This window comes from Rhinatrema bivittatum, chromosome 3, assembly GCF_901001135.1.
Source record: "Rhinatrema bivittatum chromosome 3, aRhiBiv1.1, whole genome shotgun sequence".
NCBI lineage: Eukaryota > Metazoa > Chordata > Amphibia > Gymnophiona > Rhinatrematidae > Rhinatrema > Rhinatrema bivittatum.
In genome coordinates, this window is record NC_042617.1 from 183,296,252 (window position 1) to 183,309,795 (window position 13,544).

At 44.0% G+C, this 13,544-nt stretch overlaps 1 protein-coding gene across 3 annotated transcripts in view; it reads left to right on the plus strand.

The window, feature by feature from the left end:
• RGS7 (regulator of G protein signaling 7) overlaps nucleotides 1–13,544 on the plus strand; it is an 883,903-nt gene that overhangs the window by 532,345 nt on the left and 338,014 nt on the right. For 2 of the 3 annotated variants that reach the window (XM_029594021.1, XM_029594022.1), the window contains exon 4: nucleotides 12,762–12,868. The exons of the other annotated variant lie outside the window; for it this stretch is intronic. In XM_029594021.1, the coding sequence (XP_029449881.1) occupies nucleotides 12,762–12,868 (107 nt within the window). The remainder of the gene's footprint in view (nucleotides 1–12,761; nucleotides 12,869–13,544) is intronic. 3 annotated transcript variants of the gene reach the window in all.

Genomic DNA, 13,544 nt, shown 5'->3' on the forward strand with positions numbered 1-13,544 from the left:
CAAATGAACCCAAGATCCAAGTTTTCCTTGATATAGCTGGTCATGGCTTGTGTCTCCGGAAGGGACAAGGGGTATACTCGGCCCCGAGGTGGTGTTGTCCCCGGTAATAGATCAATGGCACAATCAAATGGTCGATGTTCCAGCAGAAGCTCAGTCTTTTCCTTTGAAAATACGTCCATGTACTCCGAGTACTGCGGTGGTAATGCGAGGGGAGTAACCAACAAAGGTATACAGGGTCATGGTAGTGCGGGTAAACAGGATGAGAAACAGTGCGGACTCCAGGCCGCTATCTGTATAGTGTCCCAGTGAATGATAGGAGAGTGTTTTTGAAGCCAGGGCAACCCTAGCACGATAGGGTGGATGGACTTCTCCAAAACCAGAAACGAGATATTTTCTGTGTGGAGTATTCCAGTACATAAGGTTACAGGGGTTGTCATAGGGAGACACATCCTGGAAGTAATGATCCATAGAAAGATGAAATTCATAGTGGTGGTTTGCGAGGAAGCATAGAGAGTTGCAGCTGTTGCACCAGATTAGCAAGAATGAAGTTCCCTCTTGCTCCGGAGTCCACGAAGGCGAGCGTGGAGAAGGTTCCCACAGGATACTCGATGGTAACAGGAACTGTACATTGAGGAGTGGGATTGACACAGCCTAGGGACAGCTCCCCGATGAACTCTAGGTCCTGGAGTTTTCCAGCCACTCACCACACTGAGCCATTAAATGGCCCTTACCTCCACAATACAAGCAGAGGCCTAGTGATCGGCGGCATCTCCTCTCTTCAGGCGTAAGAGGACTACGCCCCAGTTGCATGGGTTCGTCACCGTGATTGTTCGAGGGAGACGAAGATGAAGATATAGGTCGGGAGAAGGCCGAAGCCAGCGTGACTAGCCTACGGGCTGGTTTAACTTCTCAAGCCCATTGTTGGAGCCTGTGATCAATCCTTCCTGCCAGATCAATCAGGCTTTCGAGATCATCAGGAAGATCCCTTGTCACAAGTTCATCTTTAATGCAAGAGGAGTCCTTCCTGGAATATACTGCGTAAGCTGTCCTCACGCCAGCCCAGCTCACTTGACAGTATGAAACTCGACGGCATAGTCAGCCAATGATTGAGAACCTTGTCATAATTGCAGAAGCTCCTTGGCTGCGGTGGACTGGCAGGCTGGTTCATAAAATACCTGCTTGAAGCTTTGTACAAACTGTTGAAGACTTCCCAGCAGTGGATCATTGCGTTCCCATAATGGAGAGGCCCAAGCCAGGGCCCTCCCATCCAACAAGGATAATATGTAGGTAGTCTTCACCTGGTCAGATGGGAACTGATTTGGCTGGAGAGCAAACCGCATGAAGCAATGATTGAGGAAACCCGATACTGCTTAGCCTCCCCTGTATACTGCGGTAGAACGGGCATATGCATTGATGCCGCCGGTCCGGGGGCAGCAACAGATACCGGAGGCGGACTTATCACTGGTGGTGTTGAATCCAGGTGGTTCGCTAATCTTTCTACTGTAGCTGCCACGACATCCAAGCAGTGTTGCTGCTGCTTTAACCTTTGAGCGATACTGGGTATGGCCTGGAGGCCCGAAAGGTCCGCCAGGTCCATGGCCTTGAAACTGTTGTGAAGTGGACCCTTGAGCTGGTTTGGAGATGAATGGAAACCGTTGAAGGGAGGCCTGCAGCGGAACTCAAAGCCGGGAGATGGATCAGGGGCAGGAGACCAACAGAATCTTCTGGTGAAGAATAGTCAGAACACAGTCCAAGTCGAGGCAGGCGGAGGTGAAGTGAAGTCAAGGAAATCCGGAGGTCGAGGCAAGCGGCAGCGATGCAAGTCGAGGTAGCGGACCAGGAGTCAGGACAGGCAGCAGACTGAAATACCAGGAGCGAAGCCGAAGTCAGGAAGCAGGAATACAAGCCGAAGAAGAATCAGGAACTGGAGCAGGAGAACAGGAGCGGAGCAGGAACATGGAGGCTGGGCTAGCAAGAACAGGAACACGAAGGCTGGAGCAGGCAGGAACTGGATCAGGAAAGCAGGATCAGGAACAGGAACACAGGATCAGCAACTAGTAACTCAAAGAGTGAACCTCGTTGCAAGGCAAAGCATAGGAGCAGCTGCTGGGTTTAAATTCCCAGTGGCATCTCACATCATCCTAGGGGCCGGGCCAAGGTTTCCCGCCACGGCCCCTTTAAATCCCGAGCCCTTGCGCACACCTAAGGGTGGGGTTTGTTGGAGGAGCTCGGCGGCGTCTCCCTCGTGGAGAAGCCGCCAAGGAGAGGCCCAGCCATGGCCTGGGGAAGGCCGGAGAACGCTGTGACTCGGCAGGAACTGGCAGCAAAGAAGGTGAGAGCCTGGCCGTGGAGTCCTGCGGCCGGGATTCGTAACAGTGATATCTTATCGGTGTTTAATAAAGCTAGGTCTAAGTAAGGGTGTTTTGGGAGAGTACCTGTGAGGAGTGGAGTTAGCCAGGTAAATTATTCTGGCTAACTACGATATTCAAAGAAAGCCAGCTAACTTATCAGGTCATTCATCAAACTGCGATGTGCCGGTATCTCATGCATTATGGCGATACTGGCTGCATGATGGTGGTACAATGCAAATTAGGAGAAGGGGAGGAGTGTGGGTAGAGTCCGAGAAGGTACAACCTGGGTCAGTCCGAGAAGGTACAACCTGGGTAGTGGAATGTGGAACAGGACTCAAGAATGAAGGAACTCAGGGACAGACGCTGGAACACAGGAAGGACCACGGGAACACAGGAGCAATGCAGGAACACTGGAACAGGCACAGGAATACTGGATTGCAGGAACACTGGAATAAGGAAGGCAACTAGCTTCGCACTGAGGTAATGATCCGATTGCCAAGGCAAGGTTCTGAGGTTAGGTGATGTCATCGCTGCGTGCCGCGGAGCGATTTCCTGCCTTGGGCCCTTTAAAGGGTTGGGCGGTCCGTGCGCGCACGCCTAGGGGAAGACCCGACAAGGAGGAGGATGCCGAGCCACGCCGATAGGAGCGCTGGGAGGTCAAAGGCCCTGAAGGGCCTGGGGACACTGCCACGAGGCGCCACAGGCACAAGGAGCTGGCTGCGGCTGTGGGAGAGGTCTGACCGGGACCCTCTGGAGTGAGGGACAGGTGAGCAGACCCGGGTGCAGGGTCTAGACCTTAGCCAGTTAAATCTGGTCAGGCCAAAGAGCTGTCCTAAATGTAGTCAGGTAACGTTAGCCTGTTAACTTTAAGTTAGGGTTAAATACAATAGTGTGGCTACACTTTTGAATATACCTTAAGAGTTTGTCGGCTAAGTTTTATCCAGCTAACTTTGCTATCCTTACAGTGACTGAATATGAAAATAATCTGAAAATCTCATTTTGGTCAGGTTCCACTACAAATGAGACTAAAAGAGTAGCAGAAGTAACTTTCTTCTTCTGGTTAGGAGTAGATTTTATTGTATATATATAAGTAGATAGATAGATATAGATATGTGTATATCTATATCTACCTATATATATATATATATATATATATATATATATATAGATATAGGTAGGTGTGTATATATATATATATATATATATAGGTATGTAGATAGATAGATATAGATATGTATATATATAAGATATACTGGAGCAGTGGTTCACAAGCCTGTCCAGAATGGTCTCCAGCCTGTCATGTTTTCAGGATATCCGCAATGAATATGTGTAAGCTAAATTTGCATGCAATGAAGGCAGTGCATGAAAATTTCCTTCATGTATATTCATTGCAGATATCCTAAAAACCTGACTGACTGAGGGTCCTACAGAACAGGTTTGGGAACCAGTGTACTAAAGAGTTTTCCCTATTTTGTGTCTATGGCAATAATGCTTAGATGTTCATGGGACACATGTTCCAAAAAGTGATTGATTTTTATCCAGTTCAGGCTCTTTACCCAAGACCTGATGAGTATCTACAATAAAATCTTTCTTTTCTGGTAAGCAATAAGCATTGTAAATTTACAGAAAAATCTCTTGATTCTGGAAAACAGCCATGACATCTTTTATAAATATATCAGTAGGGTCAACTTTGTCTACCTTAAAAAAAGTTGTGAAGGCTCAGATTGGAGATATTCTCTAGATTTTCCAACTTCCTTAAAAACAAAAATCTCTCTCTCTCTCTCTCTCTATATATATATATATTAGCCCTTATCAGAGCCTTCTGAGTGATCTAACTAGTGGACAGCTTTTCCTTCCAATACTTCAGCTTGCTATGATACATAGAAATGAAGGACCAAATGGTTCATCCAGTCTGCCAAGCAAGCTTATGGTAGTATCTTCCGCATTGTGCATTTACCCCATGCGTATCATTTCCCAGATTGTAAAAGTCAGGGCCCTCGGTTGTTTGCTGTCTGAATCTAATTCTCCTTTACCCCTTTCTGTTGAATCAGAGAACAATGTTGGAGTTGCACCAAAAGTATCCAGCTTATTGGTTAAGTGTACTAACAGCCACATCAGCACGTTACCCCCATGCTTATTTGTTCCGCAAACCGTAAATGTCTGGGTCCTTGTAGTTGCTATCTGAATCCGGTTCCCCTTTTCCCTCCACCATTGAAGCAGAGAACAATGATGGAGTTGCATCAACAGTATCAAAGCAAATTGGTTAAGAATAGTAACCACCTCACCAGCAACTTACCCCAGTGCACTCTTTTCTTCATTTCCTTCCTCTAACCTTTAGTGATCCACAGTGTTTATCCCATGCCCCTTTGAATTCTTTCACTGTTTTTGTCTTCACCACCTCTTCTGGAAGGGAACTCCAGGCATCCACCACCCTTTCCAAAAAGAAATATCTACTGACATTGGTTCTCAGTTGTCTTCCCTGGAGTTTCATTTCATGACCCCTACTTCTACTGATTTCCTTTGAATGGAAAATTGTGCATCATTAAAATCTTTCAGGTATCTGAAGGTCTGTATCATATGTCCCCTGTACCTCCTCTCTTCCAGGGTGTACATATTCACATCCTTCAGCCTCTTCTCATAAGTCTTTCGATGCTGACCCCACACCATTTTGGTCAGTCTTCTTTGGACCTCCTCCATCCTATCTCTATCCTTTTTGAGATACGGGCTCCAGTACTGAATGCAGTATTCAAGATGAGGCCTCACCAAGGACCTGTACAAGGGCATCACCACCTCCTTTTTCTTACTGGTTAGTCCTCTCTCTATGCAGCCCAGTATTCTAACTTTAGCTATCGCCTTGTCACATTGTTTGCCACTTTCAGTTCACCAGACACTGTCACACCAAGGTCTCTCTCTCAGGTCCAGATTACCTGGTAGCAGACTTATGCATAAAAGTCCCCTTCAGAAATTCTGAGGTGAAATAGCTTTCTCCATAGAAAACTTTAACTGTGATCACAATAGAACAAACAGAGCTTTTATCATTTTGAAAAATAGTAAGCTTTCTGAAAAGTCAGTGTGATTGATCATTCAACAGAAATAACCAATCAAAACATGTTATTACAAAATTCAAAAATAAAAATAAAAACCACAGTGATGGATCTCTCAAACACCAGTCTTCAAAAAGTATAGATTTTCTTCTGTTATTGCAAAAGCTAGATACCTGACATTCAATCACAGTTTATTAGTTAAAGCCTAAAGAAACTATTGGCTAGGACATGCAAATTGTTATATAGGCAGATTGTCCTTAAGATGTCAAGGAGGACGGCTGGAAAAATTGAGGAATGTATTTCTAACTAGCCATAGGTTTGCAAAATATGGGAAACTCATAATGGTCATCAATAATTCTTACTCACAGTATGAGTGAATCTCACCCCCCCCCCCCCACTCCACCGCCAATAATAATATAATAAGTGTATTGATGGCAAAGCCATAGCATGGAACAAAACAAGGACTGAGAGAGCCAGGTCTGCTTAAAATATCTAACAAAGATTAGTCAGATGGGGATGGTTGAGTTATCTATCCCTCTTTGCCAGTCCCTCCTTAGTTATATTTAACAAAACAAATACAGTTCTCTCAGAGTACAAGATTAGAATAAATTAGTTTAGGCTCTATTTTATAGTAATTATAAAATGATGTCACTGTAATAGTGCTGCTTATGTTTAGACAAGGCTATCGTGCCAGGGAGCTGTCATTGCCTTTGAAGGAAAGTCAGAGAACTATACCATATTGCACAAGGACATTTCATACTCTAATGGATCATCCTCTCCGCGATGGGTTATAAGTAGTCTTGAAAATCTTGACAAACTTAAATAAAATGAAGCGTAGTTTTAAACCAGTTTTTCAGGTTCCTTTTGGGTTTTTTTCACCTTCTCAGGTGATAATTATGTCTTAAAACTAATAATTGAATTATTGTTATCTAATTGTCACATACTTCACAATATACATAAAATATTCATTGACATGGTGGTGGTGTATGAAAATTCTGTGTTGGGAGAGAGTCTTAACTGTGAAATTGATAAATCAGTTAGCTTGGTACAGCATATTGTTTTTTTTAAAGAGGTAAAATAAATAAATGCATTATTAGCTGTAGAAAAAGTGATCTTTGCAGAAAATTTGGAAAATTTTATGGTGAATTGCTCTACTATGAGTGTGAGCCATCCTATTATTGCAGGCAAAACTGTTTTTTTTTTAGTATAAAAAAAAATGAAGTAACACAATAAGGTCAGTATTCAAATTCATGTAGATGGATAACTCACAAGTTATCCAGTGTAACTTATGCAGGAATTTTTAGTGGTAAAATTTTCAAAGAAAATAGATGCATATATGTTCCCTTTGAAAACTGGTGTAACTTATGTGCATATTTATTGAATAAATCAAGAGTGATCTTAAAGAAGTATCCTTCTTATTGGAGTACGATGAGGCAGATAGTTTATCTGAAGGTAAAAGAATCATAAACACAGAGCAGTAGTAAGCCTGTGGCCGATATGGCTGTGGCCATAGATGCCATTCACCAGGGGTGCCATCACACTGAAGCATTGGCAGCATCCTCTCCTCCCCCTCCCCCCTCCACACAATGAGAAGTAGCACGGCCCAGAGAGCCATTAGAGATATTGGACTTCTCCTCCACCCTGGCAGTGAGGAGTATAGGGCCGCAAGAAGCTTCAGGTTGATTTTCCTTGCCCTGTCCCAGCAGTGAGGAACAGTGTCGCCTACAGGGCTGTAAAAAGTATTAGCCGCCTCCTCTCTCTCATTGCCCTGGCAGTGAGAAGCAGCATGGCCCATGGAGCTGTAAGACGCATTTGCCTCCTTCTCACTCCTTCCCCCATGCCACTCTGGTAATGGGAAGCAGTGTGGCCCATGGGGCCGCAAGAAACATTAGCCTCTTCCTCCCCCTTCAACCTGCTTTAGCAGTGGGGCTAACAGGAGAAAAGGAAGCATCGACCTCCTCAAATCTCAACCCCCCCCCCCCCCCCCCCGGAAGTGTAAAGCAGCCATCTATGGGAAGCAAGAAGCATCGGCTCCCTCTGTATACTTCAATCCCCCAGCCCCTCCCCCAACTCAGAAGCAGGAGCAGCACTGCACAAATGAAGGCTAAAACAAAGCTGAAGAGTCTGATGATCCCTAGGGGCTTAGGGAAGAGGCTGCTCTGCCTCTTGTGCTTCCAGAGGGGAAAATAGAGGTCATGTTTGTGTGTGTTTGTGTCTAATTGAGCATGTCAGAAAGCATGTGAGTGACTGAGCATGTGAGAGAGCATATGAGCAATGGCATATATGTTTGAGAGTGTATGAGTGTGTGTGATTAAGCATGTGAGAGAGAGCATATGAGCCTCTGTGTGTGTGTGTGTGTACGAGTGATTGAGTATGTGAGGGAGCATGTGTGTGTGAGAGATTGAGCATTTGAGAGAGAGAGAGCATATGAGCTTATGTGTGTGATTGAGCATGTGAGAGAATGAGTGAGCATGTGTGTGTATAGTTGAGCATGAGAGAATAAGTGTCCAAGCCTGTGTGTATATGTTTGAGCATGAAAGAGAAAAAGCATATGAGTATGTGTATGTATAGTTCAGCATGTGAAACAGAGAGGGAACGAGAATGTGTGTATATATATAATTGAGCATGAGAGAAAGAGCAAACTGGCATGTTTGTGTGTATATGATTGAGCATGTGAGAATGTGTGGGCATATATAGATGATTGAGCATATCAGAGAGAGTGCATGAGTAAGTGTGTGTTTGTGTGTGTGGTGTGTGTGTATGGTTGATCATGTGAGAGAGAGAGAAAACATGGATAAAGTTTGTGCACAAAAACCCCGCCTCCCTACCCCCTTATGCGAATCCATGATAATCTCAGGGCATCTGGAAATCAAAAGTTCCCAGGTATAGAAAGCAAGAGATTGACTTTTTCCTTAGTGTTTAATTATTGGGTATCAACTGTTTTGAAATATTTTATTGGCATTTTGAAAATTGTATATGAATTTTTAATTATTGAATGTTATATTTTTTAAAATATTTGTACTTTTTATTAGTATGGTTTTAATATTATAGTTTATATTTCTTGATTTTGTTTGATGTTTTTTGAGGCATGATATTTCTGTTTTTCCTTTGTTGCACTGATTACAGAGTCTGGCTTGTTGTGGTTTCCAGTTCAGTTTTAACTGAATCCTTATACTTATACTTTATGATCTCTTTGTTCATTATTTGTTGAGGGTTTATCTGAGTTCTGCATGTGTGAACAAGGTGAGACATTCTGCTAGCATATAGTTTTGTATAGGGTCTATAGTAGCTTGGCTTGTTCTGTTTTCCTAATAGCAGATATATTAGTGTTTTTTAGGGGATGGTGTAATATTTACAGTGTTACCTTTTCATAAGTAGCATTGTTACTGTTTGAGTGCTTGCATGGGATACTGTTTTGGTATGGGAAGTTTACTATACTGTAATTTAGTTTACTCATGGCTTTTTGAAGGCCAAGCCTGTTCCTAACATGCATTACCATAGATCTAATATCATGTGGGTTCCAAATGCCTTTTACATGTTTTGCAGGGTTTTCTGCATGCAAATATAATATAGAGATTGTTGTAAGTGATATTTTTACCTCAGAATGTCCTTTTTCTTGTAAAATCTGGTATTATGAATGCGTAATTTTTAATGGGGTATGGGGAAGGCATGACTGGAAGGGGGCTGACACCTAGTGGTTGGATTGGGGGCCATTGACTGCAGGGTTCTCAAAGGAGCCCTGGTGCATTGCCCCAGCCAAGGAATGACACTGCAATGATTGGAGTAAATAAGTTGGGAGAGGATATAAAGTAACAGGAAAAAAGATGCTCAGTATTTGAGAATGAAGGCTCATAATGCCAGAATCTCTGTATTGGTAGTCATTACGGAAGCCCACAGGAGTAGGAGGAAACTACTGGGCCAAAATAAATATCAAAGTCTCCTACATTTATCAGAGGATCCCAGCTCATGGTGTTGTATATGGTGTTCAGGGTGAGGGCACTCTGTTTTACTTGGTCATAGATGCCAAATGGCCTGGCTATGGCTCAGAGAGGTTTCAGTATACCATAAAGGTACTATATTGTCCTCACAAGTTATCCATCTAAATGGAAAGTTTTTGAATATTGAACCACTTATCCAGATAAATTTTAGCAACTCCATTGTTGTTCTCTTCTTCAACAGCAAGGGGAAAAGGGGAATTAAATTCAGACAGCAACCATCAAGGACATTGCATTTTACGGTCTGGGAAAACAAATAAGTATGGGGGTAACTTACTGTTGCGGCTGCTACTACCCTTAACCAATAAGCCTGATAATTTTGATACGACTCCAACATTGCTCTCTGCCTCAATGGCAGGAGGTAACAGGGAATTGTACTCAGATAGCAACCAACAAGAGCCCTGACTTTGACGGTCTGGGAAACTGATAAGTATGGAGGTGACCTGTATGGCGCAGCAGATGCTGCCATAAGCTTGCTGGGCAGATTGGATGGACCATTTGGTCCTATTCTGCTGTCACTTCTGTGTTTCTATAAGTCACTTATTTGGCTAAAATCTAATAATATAAAAAAAAAGGCATTTCTGGGAGGAGTTTAGTTTACCAGTTACCTTAGTGAAATTTCAGTGTTATTCGGCTAAGTTAGCTGGATAACTTTTGGCCTGCTTCAGAGCAGGCCAAAATGTATTCAGCCTTGTGTGCTCAGATAATTAACTAATTAACCAGATATCTTCAAAAGATATACGGTTAAGTAGCACTGCCAAAAAAATAAAAGAAATAGTGCAGCCTGCAGCTTGATTTTCTCTCTTTCCACACCAAATGTAATAGATGCGCCTGTCATTCCGTGCATCCCTAACCCACAAACCCCCTCTTAAATTTGTTAAAGTGATGAGGACCAGAGGTCAGGCCTCCCCCTCCCCCTTTTCTCTGTTTCGGTTTGCATTTTGAAATCCATGTGTTCCCTCCCACCCACCCCACTCTCTCACTGAAACAGACCATATCCCACCACCATGGATCCACTCCCCCCCCTCCCGCGTTACTCCCAAAAAAAGTTCCAGGAGCGAGGTAAGAGCTCATCTTGCTCCAGACTAGGGATGTGAATCGTGTCCTCGATCGTCTTAACGATCGATTTCGGCTGGGAGGGGGAGGGAATCGTATTGTTGCCGTTTGGGGGGGTAAAATATCGTGAAAAATCGTTAAAAATCGTTAAAAATCGAAAAATCGAAAAACCGGCACATTAAAACCCCCTAAAACCCACCCCCGACCCTTTAAATTAAATCCCCCACCCTCCCGAACCCCCCCCCAATAACTTAAATAACCTGCGGGTCCAGCGGCGGTCCGGAACGGCAGCGGTCCGGAACGGGCTCCTGCTCCTGAATCTTGTTGTCTTCAGCCGGCGCCATTTTCCAAAATGGCGCCGAAAAATGGCGGCGGCCATAGACGAAAAAGATTGGATGGCAGGAGGTCCTTCCGGACCCCCGCTGGACTTTTGGCAAGTCTCGTGGGGGTCAGGAGGCCCCCCACAAGCTGGCCAAAAGTTCCTGGAGGTCCAGCGGGGGTCAGGGAGCGATTTCCCGCCGCGAATCGTTTTCGTACGGAAAATGGCGCCGGCAGGAGATCGACTGCAGGAGGTCGTTCAGCGAGGCGCCGGAACCCTCGCTGAACGACCTCCTGCAGTCGATCTCCTGCCGGCGCCATTTTCCGTACGAAAACGATTCGCGGCGGGAAATCGCTCCCTGACCCCCGCTGGACCTCCAGGAACTTTTGGCCAGCTTGTGGGGGGCCTCCTGACCCCCACGAGACTTGCCAAAAGTCCAGCGGGGGTCCGGAAGGACCTCCTGCCGTCCAATCTTTTTCGTCTATGGCCGCCGCCATTTTTCGGCGCCATTTTGGAAAATGGCGCCGGCTGAAGACGACAAGATTCAGGAGCAGGAGCCCGTTCCGGACCGCTGCCGTTCCGGACCGCCGCTGGACCCGCAGGTTATTTAAGTTATTGGGGGGGGGGGTTCGGGAGGGTGGGGGATTTAATTTAAAGGGTCGGGGGTGGGTTTTAGGGGGTTTTAATGTGCCGGCTCACGATTCTAACGATTTATAACGATAAATCGTTAGAATCTGTATTGTATTGTGTTCCATAACGGTTTAAGACGATATTAAAATTATCGGACGATAATTTTAATCGTCCTAAAACGATTCACATCCCTACTCCAGACAGTCCAGCGCTGCTTCTGTCAGAAGCTGCACTGAAAGCATTAAACTACCAGCAGTTTACACTTCCAGTGTTGGATGAGTAAACTACCCAATTCCTGCACTGGAAGCATAAACTGTGGGTAGTTTGCGCTTCCAGGACTACTTTTGACAGAATCAGCATTAGAGTACCGGGAGCAGGTGAGTTTATGCCTCGCACAAGGCAGGTTTTTTATTTTATTTTATTTTTAATATTGGGGGATGGGGATCCTGGTGAATGGTGGAGTATGACCTGGTCCAGTGAGACAGTGGCTGGGTAAGAGGGTCCGGTGGTGGTGGTGGTCGGGGGGTCATGGATTTAAAAACAGGCTCAATCTGCAGACTGCAATGCTTTGACAAATTTAGGAGGGAAGTACGGGTGCACAGCACAACGAGGCCATCTATTACATTTGGTGGGGGAAGGGTGAGAATCAGGATGCAGGCCTCTTTACTTCCTCTTTTTTTAACAGCTCGACTTAACCGAATATCTTTTCAAGATATCCAGTTAAATAGCTAGTTATCCGGCCACATAAGGCCAGTTAACTAAAAAACCTAACCGGTTATATGCAAACATAGGGGGTTATTTTCCAAGCCGCGATAGGCCCTTATCGTGGCGGAAAGATTTAAATTAGGTGGAGGGGAGGAGCCTGGGCGGAGTTAGGGAGGGAATTATGGTAATCGGTGGTACCACTGCCGGCGATAATGTTTTGAAAATTATCGATGGCAATAGTGTGGGGAATAGCACCACCTTTTACGGTGGCGCTATGCCCGCGATAGTCTGCAGCCGGCCCCACCATGGCAGGCGAAACCACGCCGCAGTGGTGTGGCTGGCTGCAGGCTATCGCCCGACTGCCCCCTGCTTTGCCCCCCCCCCCCCTCCTGTAGCGCAGGGCTCATCATTCCGGCCATAGCCAGTTAGATTTTTTCAGTTATCCGGCTATAACTTTAGCTGGATAACTTGTCTACTTGCTGGTTTAATTAATAAGAACCACAGTACTTCATGTAGGGTACAGATGCCATGCAGTCATGTTAAGTTTATTATCAGGGAAGATAATAAAGCTGAAATATGATTAAAGTCATTGTTCTGCATTGTCTAAATGAATAAGAAATAAAGCCTTTTGTGCCATGTTCTTTTCTTTTCCATGAAACAGTGGAAGCTCTACATATGGGGACGTTAATGGCAGCCCATGGCTACTTCTTTCCAATCTCAGACCATGTGCTAACATTAAAGGATGATGGCACGTTCTATCGGTTTCAGGTAAGCTCTAAATGTTTATTTTTAAGTAGTTTTTGAGCAGTTTCTGTAAAAGCACATTTTTAAAGAGGCCGATATTCAGCAGGGTTGCTGAGCCGGAATATTACCCGAGTAATTCTACAATAGATAATTTTACCAGGTTATTCAGCGGTACTTAGCCAGGTAAGTCTTCCCCTGAATTTACTCTGTTAAAGTTACCCGAAGAACTCTAGGACAATTTTTTTTTCCAACCAGACTTATCCAGATAAGTTTATCTTGCTAGCGTTGAATATCTGTATTAGCCAGCCATTCTCCATGATTGTTCCCCCCAGCCCTGATCCTTTTTATTCATCTAAAGTGGCTTACCTGAGTAAAATTATGTTGGTAAGAGGGGCAGGAAAGTAAAAAAAAAATTCCCACACAAAGCCTTTTGAATATTGATTTCTAAGCCTTTATCAAATTTTTATTTTGTAAACTCCAGGATGAATTTATTGCAAAAATTGTTATAGCAACTAAAACACTGATAAAGAAAAATAGGCAAAACTTTAAAAGACATTTCAGTACATGCATTAAAGTAATTACAGTAATATTCCTCTAAATTACTGTATATATTTACTAAATTATATATTTATATTTATATTTATTATAAATATATATTTATATATATATTTAGTAAATATATATATTTACTAAATTATAT